The 23,853-nt window shown below is 48.5% G+C and overlaps 1 protein-coding gene across 2 annotated transcripts in view; it reads right to left on the bottom strand.

The window, feature by feature from the left end:
* Positions 1-23,853, bottom strand: part of STEAP3 (STEAP3 metalloreductase) — a 52,314-nt gene that overhangs the window by 15,884 nt on the left and 12,577 nt on the right. For both annotated transcript variants that reach the window (XM_043894433.1, XM_043894434.1), the window contains exons 2-3: positions 5,413-5,912; positions 3,238-3,765 (exon numbers count right to left, since the gene is read on the bottom strand). In XM_043894433.1, the coding sequence (XP_043750368.1) occupies positions 3,238-3,765; positions 5,413-5,912 (1,028 nt within the window). The remainder of the gene's footprint in view (positions 1-3,237; positions 3,766-5,412; positions 5,913-23,853) is intronic.

Raw genomic sequence — 23,853 nt, 5'->3', positions numbered from 1 at the left:
CGTCCCTGGTGGCACAGTGGATAAGAATCTGCCTGCAAGACAGGGGACATGGGTTTGATCCCTGGTCCAGTCGATTCCACATGCTGCAGGGCAAAGAAGCCCGTGTGCCATAGCTCCTGAGCCCACACTCTAGAGCCTGCAAGCCACCGCTGAAGCCCATGAGCCCTAGGGTCCGGGAGTGACAACTACTGAAAACGGAGCGCCTAGAGCCCGCGCACCGCAACTGCTGAGCCCGTGAGCCCAGAGCATGTGCTCAGCAACCAGAGAAGCCACTGCAATGAGAGGTCTGGACACGGCAACAAAGGGTAGCCCCCGCTTGCCTCACCTAGAGAAAGCCCACGCGACAACAAAGACCCAGCACGGCCAAAAATAAATACATGAATGAACCAAAAACAAAACTAGAAAGCGCCTTTGCAGGGCAGAGAATCTGGAGAGTGGCAGTCAGAGGTGAGCGGGGGAAGGGGCAGCCAGGGGTTTGCCTCATGCTCTGCTGGGAAGGGGGCATCACCTTCTTCCCTACCCGCTGCCTGGAATACCTGCCACCCAGATCTCCCACCTCCTGGGCAGCAAGCACTGTGCCATACCCCAGGGAGCTATGCAGGACCTCCTGCCCAGGGGAGAATATCAGAGCGCATCAAAACCACCAGCACTGGGGAAGTCCTCCATCTCCACCGGGGTGCTGAGAACCGAGGAGGGTCTATGACTTGCTCAAGGCCAAGCTCTTTGTTCCCATCAGTGATGCTAGAGGACAAGAGTCCAGGGTTCTGGGCCGCAGGCCTGCATGCCACCCTGTGCCAGCTAAGGGGAGGATGAGACTGTCTTATTTCATCCTGTGGCCTTAGGGCCTGGTAGAGTAGAACTCAGTGAATGAATGAGCTCTGGGATCACTTACTCAACTGGTAATTTGGACGTGTTTTCCCTGTAGAAATTACATGGGCATGAACTTGGATCTGGAAGAGAATGGCTGGATCTGCATCCCACCTCAGCCCCTTACTGGCTGTGTGACTTTGGCCAAGTAACTTAAGCTCACCATGCCTCAGTTTTAGCACTTGTAAAACAAGGGTAGTACAGCATCTGCCTTATAGAGATAAAGGCTAAATGAATTCACACTGGGTATGTAAAGCTCTTAGAATGCTACTTAGAACATTGTAAGCTCTTTTTAAAGAGTGTGTGACCATTATTTTTCCCTTTTTTTCTCGTTCCCAGCAGGTGTCTTGCTTTTGCACCTGAAGTCTGGGTTCCAACTTTCTCTTATGAAAGCCCAAGCCTACAGATGCAATGATGCCAGGTGTCCATGGGTGGAGAAGGACAAGGGCATTTGAGAAGCTGCAAGCAGGGAAGCAGGAACCCATGTGAGTAGGGCTGAGGTCTGTGGTTCCCAGGAAGCGGGCCCACCTTGCCCCACAGTCCTGCTCTGGGAAGAGGCCAGACCTCTGAGCAGATGGCTGCATGGCAGAGGTACCTGGGGAGGGCACAGCCTCCGTAGGACCCCTGCTTCCCCAGCAAGAACAAAACTGCAGTTGGAACCACGGGTGGATGAGAAGGGTCTCATTGGATGACTTAAGTGTCCTGGAGTGCGTAGGACCCACACACCAGGCCAGAGGCTGAGGGCTAGAGGTAGAATCAAGCAGGTTAGGGAAAATAAAGAAAAGCAGTGTTGCTTGCAGACCTGAGCTTTGGAGTCAGAACCAGGCCCTGTGAGTTTGTAAACCAGGAGGAAGCATCTGGGGGGCCTATTTCTGTGGGTACAGGTACCAGGGGAGGCTGCCTGTGGTGCTGTCTGGCTTGGCCTGAAGGCCCTGCATTCCCAGGAATCCTGATGGCAAACGAGCACCATCTGCCTTTCCTAAATGCATAATTAATGTGCCCACCCCTCCAAAAAAAAAACATATTTCTGCAGCCTTCCCCATCTCAGATGACGGTAACTCCATCCCCCTAGGTATTCAGGCTAAGAACCTGAGCACCTCATTTATCCCAAGTCTATTACAGCAATCCTGTGACTCAGGCTTCAAAATATGCCTTCAGTACGTTCTTGCCCCTCTGCTGCACCCACCCCATTCCAAGCCTCCCTCGCCTCTCGTCAGGGTTCCTGCATAGCCTCCTAACTGATCTCCCAGCATCTTCATCTGATCAAGTTAGAAGATCTTCTATCTTCTCCACCTGGCAGCAGAGTGAGCCAATTAAAACCCCGGATGGATCATCAGTCCTCTACTCAAAACCTTTCGTTGGCTGAGAGTCTAAGGCCAAAGCCCTTCCTTGCCTTCAAGGCCTCCCTGGTGTGGCTCCAGCCTCCCAGGTCTCACCCACCACTGCCTCCCTGGGCTCCACCAAGAGGTCCTCTTTGCTGTTCCTCAAAGGTGCCAGGTAGCTCCTCTCCTTCCAACCGGTGCTCACATATCACCTGCTCCAGCACTCCTACACCACCCTTTAAGGGTGCACCCCACCCTTCTCCCGTTTTCTTTTCCTCCTTAGCAATAGGCACGTGTGCTCAGTTGTGTCTCTTTGCGACCCCATGTATATAGCCCGCCAAGCCCCGTGTCCATGGGATTCTCCCGGCAAGAATACTGGAGTGGGGTGCCATTCCCTCCTCCAGGGAACCTTCCCAATCCAGGGATCGAACCCACATCTCCTGCATTGGCAGGCCGATTCCTTACAACTGTGCCACCTGGGAAGCCCTCCATAGTGATAACTACCTTCTAAATACCCTCTGTAACTTATAGCTACACTTTAAGTCTCCCTGACTTGGGCGCATAGAGACTTTGATGCTTTGTTCACCGATACTCAGAATCTTGGACAGCAGGGTGTGGACACGGCCCCGTCTGGCAGGATGGTGCTGTGTGCTTAGTCATGTCTGACACTTTGCAGCCCCCGCCAAGGTACTGAAGGCCCACTTTGAAGCTGGAGTACAAAGAATCACTGTAATAGACGTGGGATACCTAAGGTGGTCGAGGATGACACTGGGAACCTAGAGGGATGGAGCTGCCCTCAGTGTGGCCCACCAGGCCCCTCTGTCCGTGGGATCCTCCAGGCAAGACTACTGCAGCGGGCAGCCATTCCCTCCTCCGGGGGATCTTCCCAACCCAGGGATCAAACCCCCAACTCTTGCGTCTCCTGCATTGGCAGGCAGATTCTCCACCGCTGTGCCACTGGGCAGAACTGGCAGATGACAAGTGGCGGGGTGTCCCTAGGGGACAGCCGGCACCATGACTGGCAGGAGACGACTCCCAAGGGCCGTACCTGCTTGAGGGCCAGGTTGACCAGGTCGTAGCGGTGGGAGCGGCGCAGCGGCAGGCAGAGGCTGTAGAGCGCGTGCAGGGCCGCGCAGAGGAAGCTGAGCAGGCCGATCTGCTTGCGGTGCTGCAGCCAGTGGTCCAGCCAGTCGGGGAAGCGCTGGTATTTGGTGCCCCGGCGCAACTGCAGGGCAGCGGCCAGCACGCCGGGCAGATAGACCAGCGACAGCAGCACGTAGGCCACGCAGGGCAGGGTCGTGTTGACCACGAACACGGGCAGCTTGTAGAACTTGTTCTTGCCCTCCTGCACGTAGGGCTCCAGCACGTCCCGGACAAAGTTGTAGGCGTAGAAGAAGATGAAGAGCCCCAGGGCCAGGAGAGCGGGCACCTTCCAGCCTGGGAAGAGGCGCAGGGGCATGGCCTCCACCTCCCGGGCTGAGGCCAGGGACCCCATGTCCACAGGGGTGAAGCCCATGGCCCGCACCATCTCCAAAACAGTGTGCTTGGCTTCCGGCTGGTCACTGCAGACGGGCACCTGTGGGGAGGGAGGTGGGAGGCATCAGATGGGGTCCCTGGGTGGGGCCTCAGAGAGCCTCCTGGCCAAACTCCTCTCTATGTAGCCGAGGAAACTGAGGCCCAGCAAGCTGCCAGGTAAGGTACAGCTGGAGCAGAAGGTGGCCCTGACTCCCAGCCCAAAGGCCTTTCCTCGGGTCCCTGTGGTCTCCCTGTCTCTGACCCAGCAATGCCCACTACTCAAGGATAATGGCCAACACTCATTCAACAGTGAGCATCTCACCCAGCTCATAGCCATCAGCACCCACAAGCAGAACGCCCATCTAGGCAGCCCCCAGGAGCCCTTGGAAGAGGCGCCTCGAGGACTCTGGCCTGCCCTGGGGGTTGCTCAGCAGCTGGGCTTTGCATGTGGCCCAGAACGTGCTGCTGTGGCTGCGGCTGCATCCCTCAGGCCACAAGTGTCCTCTCTGACCACGTCCTCTTGCCCCTTGCAGCTCTCAGCCAACACACGAGGCATTCCGCAAGCCAGCCCCCGCCTTGCAGCCCACTGCTCCCCTCTGTGAGCCCCCAGGCAGGTCCGCTGGTGTCCTCTGACCCCAGACACTCCATGTGTCTTGCTGACACTGCTGTGGTCACCCGCTCTACCCACACTGACTCAGGACCTACCGTGTGCCAGGCTTAACACGTGTGATCCCTCAGCGTTGCCACAAGCCTGAAAGTAGGCACTATTGTCACATTTTTCAGGGGAGGAAACTGAAGTTTGGGGACATCATTCTCACCTCTGTGCCTCAGAAGGAACGCGTTTCTGTGCCTGATGGCATGAGGCAGGGCCAAGGCCAAAGCTGACCTCAAAGGCTTCCCCAGCCAGCTGCTGGTTCTGCTCCCTCCAGGCCCTGCTAGTCTACATTCAGCCACTGTCCCTTGTCTGTCCACATATGAGAGTCCCAAGATGCAGGCTGTAAAGAGGACCCTCCAGTTAAAGGGGCTGGGGACCTGTGGGCTCACCCACTGCCTGGCATGGAGTTGGCAGAGGAACTGTCTGAGCTGGACTCATTGGAAGAGGGCATCATACACATGCGGAGCCTGGCATCCTTCCTCCAGGAAACTGCAGGTGGCCTCTTGACATTAAAAAACCATCTTGTCTTGGTTACAGCCTCTCTTGCCAACAACTGTATGTAGCAATGGCTGTTTTCTGGAGCCATTTCCCACTTCCAGAAAAACCTGCTGTTAACTATTCTGAGAAATCTACTCAGTTCTGGGAAGCCCTTGGAATAAACGGGATAAAGTTTGGGACTTGCCTGCTTCCTCAGGACCTGCAACAGGTTCTTCTTTCTAAGTCCAACCCTAAAAGCAAAATCTCTCTTCTTCTTGACTCCAGATAGTAAAAAGAAAGCCATCAACCTTTTCCTCCTTACCTTCTTGGAAATCAAATTATCATAGAAGAACATGGAGTTCCGGTTCAAACCCCAGCTCACCAAGCTTTAGGACTCGGTGTAAGTGAACCCATTAACAACTCTGCACCACATGTCCCTACTCTGTGGAGTGGGACTTTGCAGTCCTGTGAGATGAGCTGAGATAAGGTACACGAACAGCCTGGTACTCCAAGGGCCTTCAGTGACAGTTAGCCATTTACATTTTTTAGTATGGCTGGCATTCTTCCAGCACTCACCTGCCTATTTCCATCCCTCGGACCAGACTGCAGGGTCCAGGCAGAGATGACATTGAAGGCCTTGACCACTGCGCAGGTGGGGAAAAGGGAGGCCAGGTACTCAGCATTGGACTCATGATGCTGAAGGTGCTCCCGCTCCGTGGGATTGCTCACGTCCACCAGGATCTTGCCAGCCAACTGGTCACTGAGGCCACACAGTGTGGAGTAGTGTTCCCGGAACATAGCCACGAAGATGACCTCCGGGGAGCCCACCGCCTCCTCCTGGAAAGTCACCCGCGCTGCTGAGGGAAACAGCCCAGCCATGCGTTTGGGGTTGCGGCTCCCCACCACCACACTGAAGCCGGAGCCCAGCAGGCGGGTGGCCAGGGAGCGGGCAAAGTCCCCGCTGCCCAGGATGCCCACTTTGGGAACCTCACTGGGGGCCTCAGCAAGGCTGCCATCACTGTCCACCAGCTGGTGGCTGATGAGCGGCTTGTCCATCTTTCCTGATGTCCTGGTGGCTAGAAGAGAAAACAGGAAGTTGGTCAGCAGAGGGCTTGTGGACTGCCCCTCCTACCAGCTCCCTCTCTTGTCCATCAGAACTGCATGATGGTCCAACATCCACCCAACAGGCCTTTCAGTGTTAACATGTGCCAGCATGGGGCCACAAACTGAGTAAGTCCCAGCCCCTTCCTCAGGAGCTCACAGATTCCAGAAAAGCAGAGGGAAGGACCTCTGCGTTCCACTCTGTCCTTTGTCCTGAATTATTTCCTTGGTACAAATTTGTGAGAGCGAGCGTGCTGAGAAAGAAGGGTATGGAATTTCTATGATCAATGCTATGCATGTCTTTTCAAAACTATTATGCAATAGTCAGTGTTACTATCCAGGAGTGACCCCAACCTCAGCATCATTGGGTTTATCAGATTACCAGGAAGGGTAGATGATATGTTCCTGTGCTTATTTACATTCTGCACTTTGGAATGGTATCTCTGATGCTCTTCCTTAAGTGAGCAGCTTAAAGGTAGTGACCTCATCTTATTTGACTGTGGATCTCACCATTTATCACAAGGCCTGGCTCAGAGCTGGTGTTCAGTGTTTACTGAACAAATGAACGAACACCCGAATTCTACTCTCTGAGGGTAGGACTGGAGTGGGACTTGACAGGGGACGGGACCTAAGATTGGGCCCCTGAATTTGGGCTACAAATTTACAGTAAACTTGGGTGGGAAACTTATTTAATTGTCACCAACTTCTAACTGTAAGTTGCTATTTTCTTCGGTAGAACATAAGCAGCAACACACTAGTATTGGCCTATCTGCAGCTTTGTTACCAATAATGACCAATGTAACATCACACGTTTAATTGTGAAAGAGCTCTCCAAATATGATCTAAACTCATCATTAATTTAAAATTATGGTAGATAGAACACCTAAATACATAAAGCAAATATTAATATACCCAAAGGGAAAACAGCAACAACAAGAGTAGGGGACTTCACTATCCCACTTTCAATAATGGATGGATCAGACAAAAACAAAGTCAGCAATGGAAACATTGAACTTGAACTATACTTTAGACCAAATGAACCCAACAAATATATAGAGAACATTCTATCCAACAGCAGCACAACAGACATTCTCCTCATATGTCACAGAACATCCTCCAGGACAGAGCATACGTTAGGTCATAAAACACATCTTAACAATCTTAAAAAGCTGAAATCACATCAAGTATTTTTCTGACCACAATGGTATGAAACTAGAAATCAATAACAGGAGAAAAATTAGAAAATTCACAAATATGTGGAAATTAACATACTCCTGAATGACCAATGAGCCAAAGAAGAAATCAAAAGAGAAATTAAAAAAAAAAAAACTATCGGAAGCAAGCAGAAATGGAAGTATAACATACCAAAAAGTATGAAGTGAAGCAAAAGCAGCTCTAAGAGGAAAGTATAGCTTAATGCCAAAATGAAGAAAAAAGAAAGATCTCAAACAACTTAATTTACATCTCAAGGAACTAGAAAAAGAACAACAAAGTCCAAAGTTAACAGAAGGAAGGAAATAATAAAGATCAAAGTGGAAATAATTGAAATAAAAGCTAGAAAAACAATAGCTCTTTTATATTACTGATCAAAGGTTAATATTATAATACCAAAAAAAAAAAAAAATCAATGAAGACCTGGTGTTCTGAAAAGATAAAATTGAGGAACCTTTAGCCAGATTCACTAAGGAAAAAAAACCAAATAAAATAAAAAAGAAAGAGACATTATAACTGATACCACAGAAATACAAAAGATCATAAGGGACTATTACAATTATATGACAACAAATTGGACAACACCAAAGAAATGGATAAATTCCTAAAAAAATACTATCTACCAAGACTGACTCATGATGAAATAAAAAGTCTGAACAGGCCAGTAATGAGTAAGGAGATTGAATCAGTGATTTAAAAAACTCTCTGACCTAGCTGACTAGATAGATGTTGAATCAAAGAAGAATATCTGTAATGATTTTTTTTCCATTTATTTTTATTAGTTGGAGGCTAATTACTCTACAGTATTGTAGTGGTTTTTGCCACACATTGACATGAATCAGCCATGGATTTACATGTGTTCCCCATCCCGATCCCCACTCCCGCCTCCCTCCCCATCCCATCCCTCTGGGTCTTCCCAGTGCACCAGCCCAGAGCACTTGTCTCATGCATCCAACCTGGGCTGGTGATCTGTTTCACCCTTGATAGTATTCTTGTTACAATGCTCTTCTCTCAGAACATCCCACCCTTGCCTTCTCCCACAGAGTCCAAAAGTCTGTTCTGTACATCTGTGTCTCTTTTTCTGTTTTGCATGTAGGGTTATCGTTACCATCTTTTTAAATTGCATATATATGCGTTAGTATACTGTATTGGTCTTTATCTTTCTGGCTTACTTCACTCTGTATGATGGGCTCCAGCTTCATCCATCTCATTAGAACTGATTCAAATGAATTCTTTTTAATGGCTGAGTAATATTCCATGGTGTATATGTACCACAGCTTCCTTATCCATTCGTCTGCTGATGGGCATCTAGGTTGCTTCCATGTCCTGGCTATTATAAACAGTGCTGAGATGAACATTGGGGTGCATGTGTCTCTTTCAGATCTGGTTTCCTCGGTGTGTATGCCTAGGAGTGGGATTGCTGGGTCATATGGCAGTTCTATTTCCAGTTTTTTAAGGAATCTCCACACTGTTCTCCATAGTGGCTGTACTAGTTTGCATTCCCACCAACAGTGTAAGAGGGTTCCCTTTTCTCCATACCCTCCCCAGCATTTATTGCTTGTAGACTTTTGGATAGCAGCCATCCTGACTGGCGTGTAATGGTACCTCATTGTGGTTTTGATTTGCATTTCTCTGATAATGAGTGATGTTGAGCATCTTTTCATGTGTTTGTTAGCCATCTGTATGTCTTCTTTGTAGAAATGCCTGTTTAGTTCCTTGGCCCATTTTTTGATTGGGTCATTTATTTTTCTGGAATTGAGCTGCAGGAGTTGCTTGTATATTTTTGAGATTAATCTTTTGTTGCTTCATTTGCTATTATTTTCTCCCATTCTGAAGGCTGTCTTTTCACCTTGCTTATAGTTTCCTTTGTTGTGCAAAAGCTTTTAAGTTTAATTAAGTCCCATTTGTCTATCAAGCTACCAACAGTATTTTTCACAGAACTAGAACAAATAATTTCACAATTTGTATGGAAATACAAAAAACCTCAAATAGCCAAAGTAATCTTGAGAAAGAAGAATGGAGGAATCAACCTGCCTGACTTCAGACTCTACTACAAAGCCACAGTCATCAAGACAGTATGGTACTGGCACAAAGACAGAAATATAGATCAATGGAACAGAATAGAAAGCCCAGAGATAAATCCACGAACCTATGGACACCTTGTCTTCGACAAAGGAGGCAAGAATATACAATGGAAAAAAGACAACCTCTTTAACAAGTGGTGCTGGGAAAACTGGTCAACCACTTGTAAAAGAATGAAACTAGAACACTTTCTAACACCATCCACAAAAATAAACTCAAAATGGATTAAAGATCTAAATGTAAGACCAGAAACTATAAAACTCCTAGAGGAGAACATAGGCAAAACACTCTCCGACATAAATCGCAGCAGGATCCTCTATGACCCACCTCCCAGAATATTGGAAATAAAAGCAAAGAAGAATATCTATAATGATTTAAAGAAGTTTCTAAGACACTCCTCCCTTTCCTAACTACATGCCTCTGTGAGGCTGGATTTTCTTCATACATTTCACCAAAATATTGCCCCACACTGAATGCAGAAACATGAGAATCCAGCTCTTTCATATTAAGCCAGCCCTTAAGGAGATATTAAAAAACATAAGACAATGCTCTGTTCACATTACTTTTTGTTTTGGAAAATCTCATTTTCATGAAAATATCTCACTATTTTAAAATAAAATGTATTTATTGTCACTATTTTAAAATAAATTAATAAGTAAAAAAACAAAAAAAATCCCCAAAGCCTCTCCCAACAAAGAAAGGCCTAGGACTGGATGGCTTCACTGGTGAATTCTTCCAGAGATTTCCTGACAAGTTAATGCTAATTCTTTCCTCACTCTTCAAAAAAACTGAAGAGAAAGGAACACTTTCAAGCTCATTTTATGATGCTATCATTATTCTGATACCAAAGCCAGATAAGGACACTACAAGAAAAGGAAATTACAGGCCGATATCCCCAATGAACATAGATGCAAAAATCCTCAATGAAACACTAGGAAAGTGAATTCAGCAGCACATTAAGAGGACCCTACACCATGATCGAAGTGGGATTTATCCCAGGGATGCCAGGATGGGTCAACATCGGCAAACCATTAAATGTGATGTGCCATAATGAAAGACTGAGGGATGAAATTAATATGATCATCTCAATAGATGCAGAAAAAACATTTAACAAAAGTGAACATTCTTTCATGATAAAAACTCTCAACAAGTTAGATACAGAATTAGGAATGTACTTCTGTATAATAAAGGTATATGACAAGCTCACACGTAACATCATACTCAGTGGTGAGAAGCTGAGAGCTTTCCCTCTAAGATCAGGGACAATACAAGGATGCCCGCTCCTGACCACTTCTATTCAACATAGAAGTGGAAGTCCTAGTTAAAGCAATCAGACAAGAAAAAGAACAAAAGACATCCAGATTGGTAAGGAAGAAATAAAATTGTCTTTATTTGCAGTTGACATGATCTTATATATGGAAAACTCTAAAGACACCACCAAAAAATTATTAAAACTAAGAAATTAATCCAGTGAAGCTGCAGGATACAAAATCAACATGCAAAAATAAGCTGTATATATACCAACAATGAACTATCTGAAAAAGAAATTCACTAAGCAATCCCATAGTGAAGTCGCTCAGTCGTGTCTGACTCTTTGCTACCCCGAGGAGTATAGCCCACCAGGCTCCTCTGTCCATGGGATTTTCCAGGCAAGAATACTGGAGTGGGTTGCCATCTCCTTCTCCATACAGTACCATTAAAAAGGACTTCCCTGGTAGTCCAGTGGTTTAGAATCTGCCTTCCAGCAGGGGGTGCTGGTTTGATCCCTGGTCAGAGAACTAAGATCCCACATGCTTTGGGCAACTAATCCATTTTCCACAACAAAAGATCCCGTGGGTGCTGCAACTAAGACCCAATGCAGCCAAATAAAACAAATAAATAAATATTTTTTTAAAAGAATAAAATACTTCGGAATAAATTTAACCAAAGAGGGGAAAGATCTGTACACTTAAAACTATGGAACACTGATGAAAGAAATTGAAGAAGATGCTAATAAATGAAAAGACATTCAGATTCATAGCAATCTATACAAAAATTCCAATGACATTTTTTAGATATAGAAAAAAAAAATACTAAGATTCATACAGAACCACAAAAGATCCCAAATAACTAGAGCAATCTTGAGCAAGAAGAACAAAGCTGGAAGCATCATACTTCCTAATTTCAAATTATTTTACAAAACTTCAGTAATCAAAACAATATATTACTGACATAAAACAGACATAAATCAAAACAGAATAGCCAACCCAGAAATAAACCCATGCATATATGGTAAAGAATACGCAATAAGGAAAGGATAATCTCTTCAATAAATGGTTTGGAAAAACTGACATCCTCATGGAAGAGAATGAAAGTGGACCCATATCTCATATCATATACAAAAATCAACTCAGAATGGATTAAAGACTTACACTCCAAAAAAAAAAAAAAAAAAAGACCTGAAACTGTACTACTGTCCTAGAAAAAAACTTGGGAAAAAGCTCTTGACATTGGTCTTGTCAATGACTTCCTTTAGATTTGACACCAAAAGTACAAAGATCAAAAGTAAAAACAAACAAGTTCAGTTTGACTACATCAAACTAAAAAGTTTTTGCACAGCAAAGGAAAAATCAACAGTCAACAACATGAAAAGGTAATCTACGGAATGGAAGAAAACATTTGTAAATCATATATCCAATAAGGGGTTAATTTCTAAAATATTTAAGGAAATCATACAACTCAATAGTAAAAACCCAGTATCCAATTAAAAATGCAAAGGAATTAACAGACATTTTGCTAAGGAAGACATACAAATGGTCAACAAATATATAAAAAGATACTTAACATCACTAATCGGGAAAATGTAAATCAAAATCTCACACCTGTTAGGATGACTAGTGTCAAAAAAGCCAAAAGATAGTCAGTGTTGGCACACATGTAGAGAAAAGAGAACCCTTGTGCACTGCTAGTGGGGATGTAAATTCATACAGCCATTGTGGAAAACTGCACAGTGGCTCCTCAAAATATTAAAAATAGAACTACCATATGATCCAGCAAACCACTACTGAATATTTACCAAAGGAAATGAAATCACTATCTTGGAGAGATCTGCACCCCATGTTTATTGCAGCATAATTCATAGTAGACAAGATACAGAAGCAACCTCAGTGTCTGTCTGTGGATGAATGGATAAAGAAAATATGGTGCATGAGTACAATGGAATATCATTCAACCTTAAAAAAAGAAGGAAATCTTGATATTTGTATCAACATAATGAACCTGGAGGACATCATGCTCAGTGGAATAAACCAAATACAGAAGACAAATACTGCATGGCCCCACTTATACGTGGTTCTGAAAAACCCCAACCTAGAAGTAGAGAGTAGACTGGTGACCAGGAGAAATGGGGAGATATTGGTCAAAGGGTAGAAACGTTCAGCTATGAGTGTGTGTGGGAGGTCTAATGAACACTGTGGTGACTATAATTGATAATGGCACACGTCACGGGGTATTGTGGGAATGAAGAAACCAATGTGTGTTAAGCATCCCGAACAGTGGTCTCTCAGCGCTTAGCCAGCACTGGGCGATGGCGGCTCTGGTGATGAAGCAGACCCTGGATGCCACGCTGTCCCGGCGGCAGGGATGAGGTGACAGAAGGATGCAGTGACCCTGCCCGTGCCTTTGCACCCAGGGGAGAGGGGCGAGTGGTGACTGGGGCTTTGCAGGCGGCCTGAGATTCCCAGGCCAGCATCAGGGATTTGGGCCAAGATAACTGTACATCCCTCCCTAGGGACCCCAGCCTTCCCCATGGCCAGTCGGAGCTGGGACAGGTACCCCGGGGTCTCCCCAGTCCCTGCCCCAGCCACCAGGAGACACCAGTGCCAGAGCAGGCTGTGTTCCTACGGGAGGGAGAGTCACACGCTGAGGCCTCCAGGTCACCTTCATGTTCGCTAATGATTTGGAGGATCCCAAGCAGGTCCCCTCATGAACAGAAGCCTCTCCTCTGGCTTTGCTCTCCCCTTCTCCTTCCCATCTCCTGAGCAACTACCACATGCTGAACACTCCTCAGAGCATAAAGATGAGTAAGAAATGCTCCCCACTCCAGTGGTTTATAATTGTGTGTGTGTTGGGTAATGTAGGCAAAGAAGGGATAGGGCTTCCAAAGGGGCAGCCAAGACAACTTCATGGCACACACAGCCTCTGCTGGTCCTTGAAGAGCCCCAAGTGACCTACAGCCTCACAGTAAACATGCACCGGCCCAAAGAGAAGTCAGTGAGGCCTGGACTTGGAATCCTGTCTGTGTTTATCCCCAGACTTAGCATCACGAGGTGGGAGGAAGTGTTCAGGGCTGACACTCAAGCTTCACTGCTTGGAACCTCATTTGTATTTGCTTCCCGTCAGGGATCTGAGGTGACACAGCGGAAGCTGAGGGAAGCCACAGCCCCAGACTGGGGGACCTGGGGCTGGTCCCCGTTTTGCCCTGAACTGACCCTGAGACACTGGAACATCTAGGGACCTATTAAACATCCCAGACTGATCGTCCTCAGGGGCCCTGCTTTGAGCCTCAGGGTAAATGGAAACTAAACATGAAACACCTCCAAAGCGCTTCTTGCTACCAAGATTTGGTCCTTGGGACAGGAAAAGGCCAGCCACCTGGGCGGAGGTGCTAGGTTCTGCTCATAGCCACGCCGAGTGCTCACTGCCCAGGTGCTTCTGCACTTTAGTCCTCTCACCTTTAAAATGGGGACACAAACTGTATCTTTCTCCAAGGATTGTTGTGAGGGTGAGACTAGTTAACAAGAGCTCAGAGCCACCTTTTCTGACTGGTGCTGTGTGTACATGTATGTGTGTGTGTATCCATGTGTACCACCCTCTGAAGTGCTTCATGGGCCTCTCAAAATTCTTCAGCCTTCCCAGTGCCCAGCCTGAGGCCTGCAGCTGGCATGATGCGGGCAAGGGCAGGACATGTGGTAGGATCCTGGAGGCCCCAAAGGTCTAGCGGAGTCCTTGCTGCCTGTCCCTGGGACCCAAAGGTGAGAGGGCCTGACCCTGCCTGGGCCCTGGCTCCGCTGCTATTCTATTTACAGATCTGGGGGGTGGAAGGGAGGGGATCAAATTGCAGCTGGGTTGCAGCTGGGGCCTGCTGCCCGCACACACACACCTGCCCGCCTCCCCCTTCAAACTGTGGACAGAATGACACGCGGGCCCGGTTGTGCAGGAACTGGCACAAACCACAGTTCCCAGTCCCCTCTGGGTCTCTGCCCTGCTTGCTGGGCCTCTCCTCCTTCCTGGCAGGGCCACAACATGGGTTGTTTGTGGCTGGGAGCCAGGCCTGGCCCACAGGCCTGCCCGCCAGCTTCTGTCTGCTCTCGGCCAGGCCTTCAGAGGTGGGCACTCAGGGCCTGGACGGCCCCTTCTACACGGGCTGCACACACCGGTCAGACCCCGGGGGTTGGAGCAGGCTGCCCACGAAGGCGTCGCCTTGGGGCTGGATGTGGGTGGGGGCAGGGCTGCCAGCTTGGCACCCTGCAGCTGGAGGCTCTGCAGGCCAACTGGGATGCCAGCCCCTCCACCCCCAGGGCAGAGGCTGACTTAGCTAACAATTCTGACCTCATTGACTGCAAGGGGAATATGCCACAATTCTTGCCCTCAAGTGGCCCACCGTTGTGTTCAAGCTTTATTTTTAAATTTTAGCATTAAATCTGGGGGGTGCACATTCCTGTAACTCTGTGTGTGTGTGTGCTAAGTCACTTCAGTCATGTCTGACTCTTTATGACCCCATGGACTGTAGCCTGCCAGGCTCCTCTGTCCATGGGATTCTCCAGGCAAGAATACTGGAGTGGGTTGCCATACCCTCCTCCAGGCAATCTTCCCAACTCAGGGATCAAACCAGAACTGCTCTATTTATTTATAAATTAAGTATATTTTAGTATGATTTGTGCATGCTAATGTTATATACAGAATAAGTCATATATAAACACACATAAATGTAAAGACATAAGGCTAAAAATTTAAACACAAACAGAAGCTCTAAGTTTTCTTCCCACTCCCAGGGATGATCCCTGACAACCCTGGGGAAGTTCACACCCTCCAGACACTGGGGTCCAAATGGAGTGACAGGCACAATAAATATGCAACTGAACACGGCCGCCTGGGAAAGGGCCCTGCCTACAGACAGGGCAGCTTGGCAGCTTCCTGCAGGAGGTGGGCCTGAGCTGAGCCTTGCAAGATGTGCAAGTGAGCTCAGAAAAGCCTCTTAGAAAGATGAGCCTGTGTGAGAAAAGGCCCAGGAGCTGAAGAACAGGGATCCACAGACAGCTCGTGGCCCTGGGTCAAAGGGAGTATGTGCTCACAGCCAGTACCCAGGAGTTGGCAAGACATAAATGAAAATGCAAATTCTTGCCCAGAACTTAAAAAAAAAAACAAAAAAAAAAACCCTAAAAAGCCATAGAGATGAACAGCATGGCTCTCAGAGGCTGAAACTCTAGGCTCCATCCTGACAATCTCCTCATCAGGAGACACCGGACAAGTTCCTTCAGCTTCCTCATCTGTGAAATGGTGGAGGGCTGCCTGGCTTCCCCCAGTGGGCATGGGGTGGTTGAACCTGGTACACACCTGGGACCTTGCCTGTGGTTAGGGACCTAGGGGGCTTCTCTAGGTCCTTGTCTGTTGGCGTCCCCATGCCTTGCCCCAGTCAACTCTGGGAAGGTAGAGATCACCATGCCTGTTCCATGGCCCGACTTCTAAACCCAGCCTTGTGTCTGACAGATTGCAGATGTTCCACGCATATTTGTGCCGAGAGATACATATCACAGGAGCTTCCAGCTTCAAAGCTTACTCTGTCTCAAAGGACAAAAATTTGTGCTTTGGGGGCAGAAATCCCTCCAAAATGCAGTGCCTGTTTCAAGAGAAGGCAAGCACATCCTCACCCAGAACCCAGAGATCAACCTGAGCCACAAGAAGAGATGTTCTTGAGTCTCGTCTTGCTTTTATAGAACTGTGTTATAGGCTTATCTCCCCCCTCACTGGCAGGACATTTATCACAGCTGTCAGCCTGCTTGCCTCTTAATTAAAGCCCTCCCAGACCCTGCTAATTGGCTATGGACAAGAAATACAGACGACACACTATCAAGAAAGTGGAAGGACAACCCGCAGAATGAGAGAGCAATTTTGGAAGCCATATATCTGAGGCGGGACTTGTTTCTAAATATATAAAGAACTCTTACAACTCAATATTAAACAGGAAGCCTATATAAAATTGGGCAAAGGATTTGAGTAGACATTTCTCCAAAGAAGATTCACTGGTTTTCAAGAAACACAAGAAGATGCTCAACATGATCAGCCCCCAAGGAAATGCAAATTATCAAGAAAACCATGAAGTATCACTTTATACCCACTAGGATGGCTTAACCAAAAAAAAAAAAAAAGAGAGAGAGAGACAAAGATAAAAATTGTTGGTGGGGATATAGAGAAATCAAAACCTGCATCCACTGCTATTGGGAAAGTAAAATGGTACAGACACTGGAGAAGAGAGTCTGGAAGTTCCTCAAAAATTTAAACATAGAGTTTCTATATACTCAGCAATCCCACTTCTAGGAACACAGATACCCTAGAAAAATGAAAGCATATATACACACAAAAATGTGTGCACCAATGTTCCCAGTAGTGTTTTCACAATAACCCCAAAGAGGAAACAACCCATGACCACCACTCATGAATGCATAAACAAAATGTGGTTTATGCACACAATGGAATAACATTCATAATACAAAGGAATGAAGTACTAATACACACTACAACATTATGAACTTTGAGAATATTATGTTAAATGAACGGAACCCGTCTCAAAAGGCCACATATTGTATGATTCCATTTACACGAAATGCCTAGAAACAGGCAAGTCTACAGAGACAGAAAGTAGATGAGAGGCTGCCAGGAACTAAGGATGGGGGTGGGGGGGGGAAGGGGTTGGGGAAAATGCAGAGTGACTGCTCACTGGTGCAGGGTTTCTTTCTGGAGTGATGAAAATGTTCTAAAGTTGACTGTGGTGATGGGTGTACAGCTCTGAGCATATACTAAAATCCACCGGGGGGCTTACTGTAAATGGATGAATTACATAGTACATGAATTATAGCTCAATAAAGTTGTTACAGAAAACCCTGAGACGCTACCCAGCCTGTCACTATGCGTAAACTAAGAGCAAACGTGCTTTGGTGAGGGTTTAAGGACACCTCCTGAGTTAATGCATGGATTTTGTGACACCAGTGTTGGTGATTCTGCAACCTTCCCAAGTTATCTCCTAGTTGTTTTCAAAACTTGAGGTTTCTAGGCCCCAGGACATCTAGAAAAGTGAGGCTTGTGTAATCAAAACTATTCACTATTGCTGTAGGGGAGATGGTTGCTGTTGTTTAGTTGCTCAGTTGTGTCTGACTCTTTGCTGTAGCCCACCAGGCTCCTCTGTCCATGGAATTTTCTAGGCAAGAATACTGAAGTGAGTTGCCATTTCCTTCTCTAGGGGATCTTCCTGACCCAGGGATCAGACCCATGTCTCCTGCATTGCAGGCGGATTCTTTACTACTCAGCCACCTCGGAAGCCCCAAAGGCAGATGGTACCATGGGCTAAACGGCCCTCTTGGCTTCTGAATGGGCCTTGCAGCTTTTGCCCACACGGCTACTTCTCTGCATTCCACCCCATGTCAGCAGACAGCTGTTCCAGAGCCACAGTGGATGGCTGGCAAGGAAGGGCGCTGGGGCCTGAGGCTCACCTACCAGCTCCTGGGATGGGTCAGCAAATAGGGCACATGTGTTCCAGTGAGAGGGGACAGGCAGGCATCATCTGCTCCTCATCCAAGTAGCTGAGGGTCTATATAAGGACCTACAGTTGCCAATCTGCCTGCATTAGGTCCAATACATTCATCTTTCCCCACCAAACTCATCCCTTCCTTAATTAGGCAGAAGATCGGCCCCTGAGAGCCATCAGTGGTCACTGGGAGGTTGCCTAGCAGAATGTGGTCTCCTAAAACATCTGGATTTACTCAGGATCAGTCACCTTAGGAAAATGCAAAGTGGGCCAGCAAGAACACAGGCAGTTATGGAGTCATATTTCAGCTGCGCCACTTATGAGCTGGGTGGCCTTGGCAAGTCTTTACCTCTCTGAGCCTCAGTTTCTTCATCTGTACAATGGGGTGATGTCACTTACTTTAATGAAACAAAGTAAGGATTACAGGAGGTAGCAAAGTACAACGATCTGAGCCTGTTAAAACTCACACAAGTTTCATGTTGTTCCTCTCTGCCTAGGATTTTTAAAAACCTTTGATCTGTGTAAAGCAGAAATAAATGCACCTAAATCAATAAATGGTGTTCTCTGCTGAATGGAAAATTTTACTCTAAAATTTTTCTAAAAATACGCTCTGAGATAATGGTCTGGATATCTGCACACACTTCTCACTAAGACAATTGGAGGAAAAGTCATGCTGCTCTTTGGGGCTCAGGAAGAGGGAACGGGATGGTCGAGCAGGGAGGGGTACAGTGGAGAGAGGCTGGCGGTCAGGGGCAGGGCCCCAAGGGTGCTCTGGGACCGGGCTTTGCTAGTCTCAGCACCAGGCTCCCTCCCAGGGATGGAGCTTAAGCCACTGGTGTTGACAGGCCACCAGCAACCCTTACCAGCAACCCCAGCTCCTAGATCAAACCCCGCCAGCAGCCACTCTGCCTTCATGCTCTTTGAGAACAGCCCTTTCACACTGACAGGATCTCTCTTTCCTGCCTTTGCCCTCCCTAGACTCCAAGGGCAAGAACAGTCAAATTCACTTCTGTAATCGCAGCACTTAGCCCAGTGCCTGGCATGTACTGGGTCAAGCCTGAGCTACACTGGAGTCATCTGGGGGGCTTGGTAAAACATACCGCTGGGTGGGATTTCCCCGGTGGCTCCGTGGTGAAGAGTCTGCCTGCCAATGCAGGGAACGTGGGTTTCAACCCCTGATCCAGGAAGATCCCACATGCCGTGAGCAACCAAGCCCATATTCTGCAACTACTGAGCCCACGTGCTGCAATTACTGAAGCCTGAGCCCTAGAGCCTGCGCGCCTCAGTGAGAAGCCGCCTCAGTGAGAAGCCCATGCACCACAACTACGGAAAAGCCAGTGAACAACGAAGACCTAGCAAGGTCAAAAATAAATACATAAATAAAATTATATAGATAAACCATACTGCTGGACAGGACTTCCCTGGTGGTTCAGTGGTTAAGAATCAGTCTTTCAAAGCAGAGGACGCGAGTTCAATCCCTGGTCAGGGGAACTAAGGTCCCACATGCCAAAGAGGAAAGAAGCCCGGGAGCTGCAAACTCCAGAGCCTGCATGCCACAACTAGAGAGTCCGTGCTCTGCAACAAATGGTCCCAAGTGTCACACAGCCAAAAAAAACACCCACGGCCGGACTGCGTCTCCAGGATTTTTGATGCTGCTGGTCCTAGGACCACAGGCTGAAAACACCGCAGCAGATGCTCACAAAAGTCTGGGTGACAGGTGAGTGAATTAACCAATCACTCACACGTAAGAACCACTCCTGATCTGACTTCTTCCTTGAATTCTTATGGTCAGGCCTAGCCTTTAGGCCACTCCTTCATAAAGCCTCCCTGACTCCTGAGACCCCAGGTATCAGTAACTCTCCTATACTCCTCTCAGTCTTGAGGGCCAGGTGCGCCCCATCCCTGCACACATTTTGGCCTCCGAAAGCTGGCTCCTTCTGGTAAAGAGAAGGCAGTCAAGGCTATGGTGGCGTTGCCCACTCAGTCAATGAGGCAAACTCTCCAGGCAAACGGCTCCCATGGCCCCCTGCCTGTCCTGTGTGCGGGTCACCAGGCCCACTGCAGGCTGAGGGAGAAGACAGTAGTGAAACCAGGAGACCACACAGATCCTGTGGACCCAGGAGCCCCCAACACATCGACGGGGGTGATCTCCCCAGAAGACTTAGTTTCCTGAAGGACCAAGAATTCAGATGGCCTGAAGTCATATCCATATCCATGTATTCTTTCACTAGGATTTGACAGCCAGGCCTGGAGGGAATGCTCACTGGCACAGTTCATCACTACCCACCGTCAGCACAGAGGCAGGAGGGTGGTCAGCGCTGCTTGCAAGGGGGAGGGAGGAAGTCCCGGTGGTCAGCACCAAGGTCAGTGGCCTGAAGCAGGGACGATGCTAGCTGGGGCCTGTGCCGCACGACCCCCATTTATGGGGGTACCCCCCATTATGATGGGGCCCCATTTACACCGTCATCCATGTGAGCAGTGCCCTTGGAGCTGAGCAGTGCACATCATGTGCGGACATAAAGGTTGGTCCTGCCAACCCTGGTCTGAAAAATTTCCTCATTTGTCATTCCCTGAATACCCACTGCGTACCCAGCAGGTGTCCTGGCTGCTGCTGCTGCTAAGTCGCTTCAGTCGTGTCCAACTCTGTGTGACCCCACAGACGGCAGCCCACCAGGCTCCCCTGTCCCTGGGATTCTCCAGGCAAGAACACTGGAGTGGGTGCCATTGCCTTCTCCAATGCATGCATGCATGCTAAGTCGCTTCATCGTGTCCGACTCTGTGCGACCCCATGGACAGCAGCCCACCGGGCTCCCCCATCCCTGGGATTCTCCCGGCAAGAACACTGGAGCGTGTTGCCATTTCCTTCTCCAAGTGTTCTGGCAGGTGGCTAAAAAGACGGTTTGTCCGCTTGAGGCTCTTAGGGGAAAGGTCGGCTACGCCCCGCAGCCAGGAGAAAAGTGCTTGAATGAGGGCATGCCCAGCACTGTGGGAGCCAAGGAGGAAGGCCTGCCTCTGCCCAGTGAGGCCAGGGTGCTGGCACGTGGAGGCAGCCAGTTCCCTATGGACTGGTTAAGCCAGCCAGGTTGGAGGCTGTCAGGCAGTGGCAACTGAATCCGCCACCTCAGCGATGGGGGCTGGATGGCTTCTCGCTTTCCAGGGACACTTGGTGCTGCAACTCCTGGGGCCAGATGGGTCTTGGGGCTGGTTGCTGCCTCCACCCTTTCCCCTTGCCATGATGCGCATCTGCACATCCAGAAATGGGCCCACCTGGCCCTGGAGGCTCCCCTGCCCCTGCGGAGGATAGAGGAAGGGAAGGGGCAGGTCCCCAGACTTCCGCCAAGCAGCTCAGCCTGCCTCACATGGCCAGGTTCTCAGGTTTGGGGTGCATGTTTCCTGGCTTTGCCCAGCTGATGGGCCACCTTTTCCAGGAAGCCTCTGGGGTGCCTGACCCTGACCCTCAGGGGCCTCATCCTCTGTACTCTTAGGGACTGTGGGACTCAGCCTCCACTCTCCAACTGCTGTGTGTGGGGACGGTCGTCACGCCACTCCATCCCAACCACCTGCCACAGGCCAGCTTCACACAGAACTCTGACTTTTGTTAGAGGTCTCTGAGAACTCAAAAAACTGGTCCAGGCAGTCCTGGGAGCACCTCCTGGCTTCCTCCTGGGCCCTGAAGGATAGAGATCTTGGCTCTGTGACTCAGTCTGCACTCCTGTCACATCACCACTGACTACACATACCGGTTTGCTGTCTATCACCCCACCTGACTAGGGGCCACTCTGGACTCATTTCTGGGTCTCTAGCATCTGGTCTGGGGCCTAGCACCACGGAGGTGCTCAATCAGTGTTTGTGGTTTGGATGACTTCACTGCTAGATTCTGTGCCCGAGGGCATGTGCTTGGGAGTGAGCCCTGGCTGTTCACCCCAGAACCTAGCTGGGGTCCTCCTCCACCCGGAGGGGATTAAATCATACGATGAGTTTTGAATTCCTACTGTAGCTTGCTTATACTGTTAGAACTGGCCAGACATTTCACTGTTTGATGAACTTAGTCACACAGAAGACTAATGCATGGCTGCACTCAACCACTGCAGAGAGACAGAATGACACAGTTTGACTCATGCAACTCTGGCCAAAGTAGGAAACCAAACACCACATCTGAGGCACATCAGGGTGCAGCCTGGTAAGGACAAACCCAGGGAAGGAGGCTTCAGGTATGCTGGGCCAATGGCTCCAGGGTCCATGAATCTCTGAGCCAGGAGGTAGCAACTGTTCAGAGCGATCTGCCCAGTCTCCATCAGGGAACAGTACCTGGGGCAGGTGAGGCCCAGCTGTGGCTTCTGGCAGATGAATTCCTTGGCTTTTCCCAATCAAGACCCACCTGGCCCATGGTCTTGACTCTGGATATCCTTCCTTATGCTTTTTCCTGATCAAGTCACAGGCTTAATCTCTGTGCCTGAAAAGTCTTTTCCTTCCAAACGACAAAATTCAAGGTCCAGCAGAAAGGCCAGTCCTCTGTGAAGCCCTCACCCTATCTCCTCTTCCAGGCGGGATTAACCTCCCTCGCCTGGTCCCCTTGGCTCCCTGCAGCATGCTAACAGGATGGAACCAGCATATAATGGTAGGAACTTTCTCTGAGAGGCCCAAGGGGTGGATGGTGGCAGAGTTCCCAGCCTCCGTAAATCTCCATCACCCTTGCCCATGTGCTAATGTTAATATTAAAATGAATACACTTTGATATGAATAATTCACGTTTCCCAGTCTGGTAAAGTGAATAACAGCTCCTACAAAATCTTTCCCATTTTATAAATCTGAAAGAGACAATCTAAGTACCAAGCTGGCTACTTGTTATGCAAACAGATACGGTTTTCAGGGAAGTCCCCTAGTTCCTCCTTCCCTCCACATGACTGCCCCTAAAGCCACGTCATGTAGAAATCCCGGTCTCCCGGGGGCTATGAGGTCCGCCAGCCCTTCCCTACTGAGATGCAGTTCGGAGGTCACAGCCCAGCAAGTGTCTGGCACATGCCACATCAGCAACAATCAGGAGTCAAAGAAGAGACGATGAGGTGGGTTCTGACTCACACGCTGGAGAGACTTTAACTGTGGACTTGTACACTCAGGGTATCACTGCTTCCATTTCACAGGTGAGAAAACCGAGGTCAAGTTAGGACTTCCTGAAGGCCCCTAGATGGCTCTTGCCTTGGCCCCATCCAGTCTTGCTCGTGGACATGGGCATGAGTAATAGCCAGTCATCTGGTCTACACGGGGCTCTGAGGTGGTCTTGGCTTCCTCTTTGCTCTCCCTCCGCCCAGACTCATACTTTCCAACCTCTCATTCTGAAGTTGCTTCTGCAAATCCAGGGCTGCGCTCTGTCCTCAATTCTAAACCACAGCAGCGCCGGCCCTCCCTCCCTCATCTCAGGTTGAGGGGTCCAGGGGGCAAGAAGGAGGTGCTACCTGTGTCCATTTCCCCCCCTCAACCCCTCACAGCTGACCTGATAGGAGATAGCATAGAAGAGGCCATCTCAAATACAGGTTTAAAAGCTGGGTCACAGACACACACATCTAATTGGTGCATTTCTATTTTTTTCTGTGGGCATTTTCCCTTTCTGATGGACTCTAACAAACATTTTACTGTTATATTTCTTGTAATACTGCCTGGAATCATTATTTAGACGTCATTAAAAAATCATTATATTTTTAAAAGGACGGCTGAGCAGTTCCTACAGAGGAGAATAACAGTAAGCAGGGGTGCGTGCACATGTATACACACACCACCCTGTCCACACACAAAGACACATATGTGCAAGTTTGGTTGGACAGAAAAGAGAGGTTTATCACCATACC

Source organism: Cervus elaphus, chromosome 33 (assembly GCF_910594005.1).
Source record: "Cervus elaphus chromosome 33, mCerEla1.1, whole genome shotgun sequence".
NCBI classification, from domain to species: Eukaryota; Metazoa; Chordata; class Mammalia; order Artiodactyla; family Cervidae; genus Cervus; species Cervus elaphus.
This window is presented reverse-complemented; position numbering and strand designations above follow the sequence as displayed.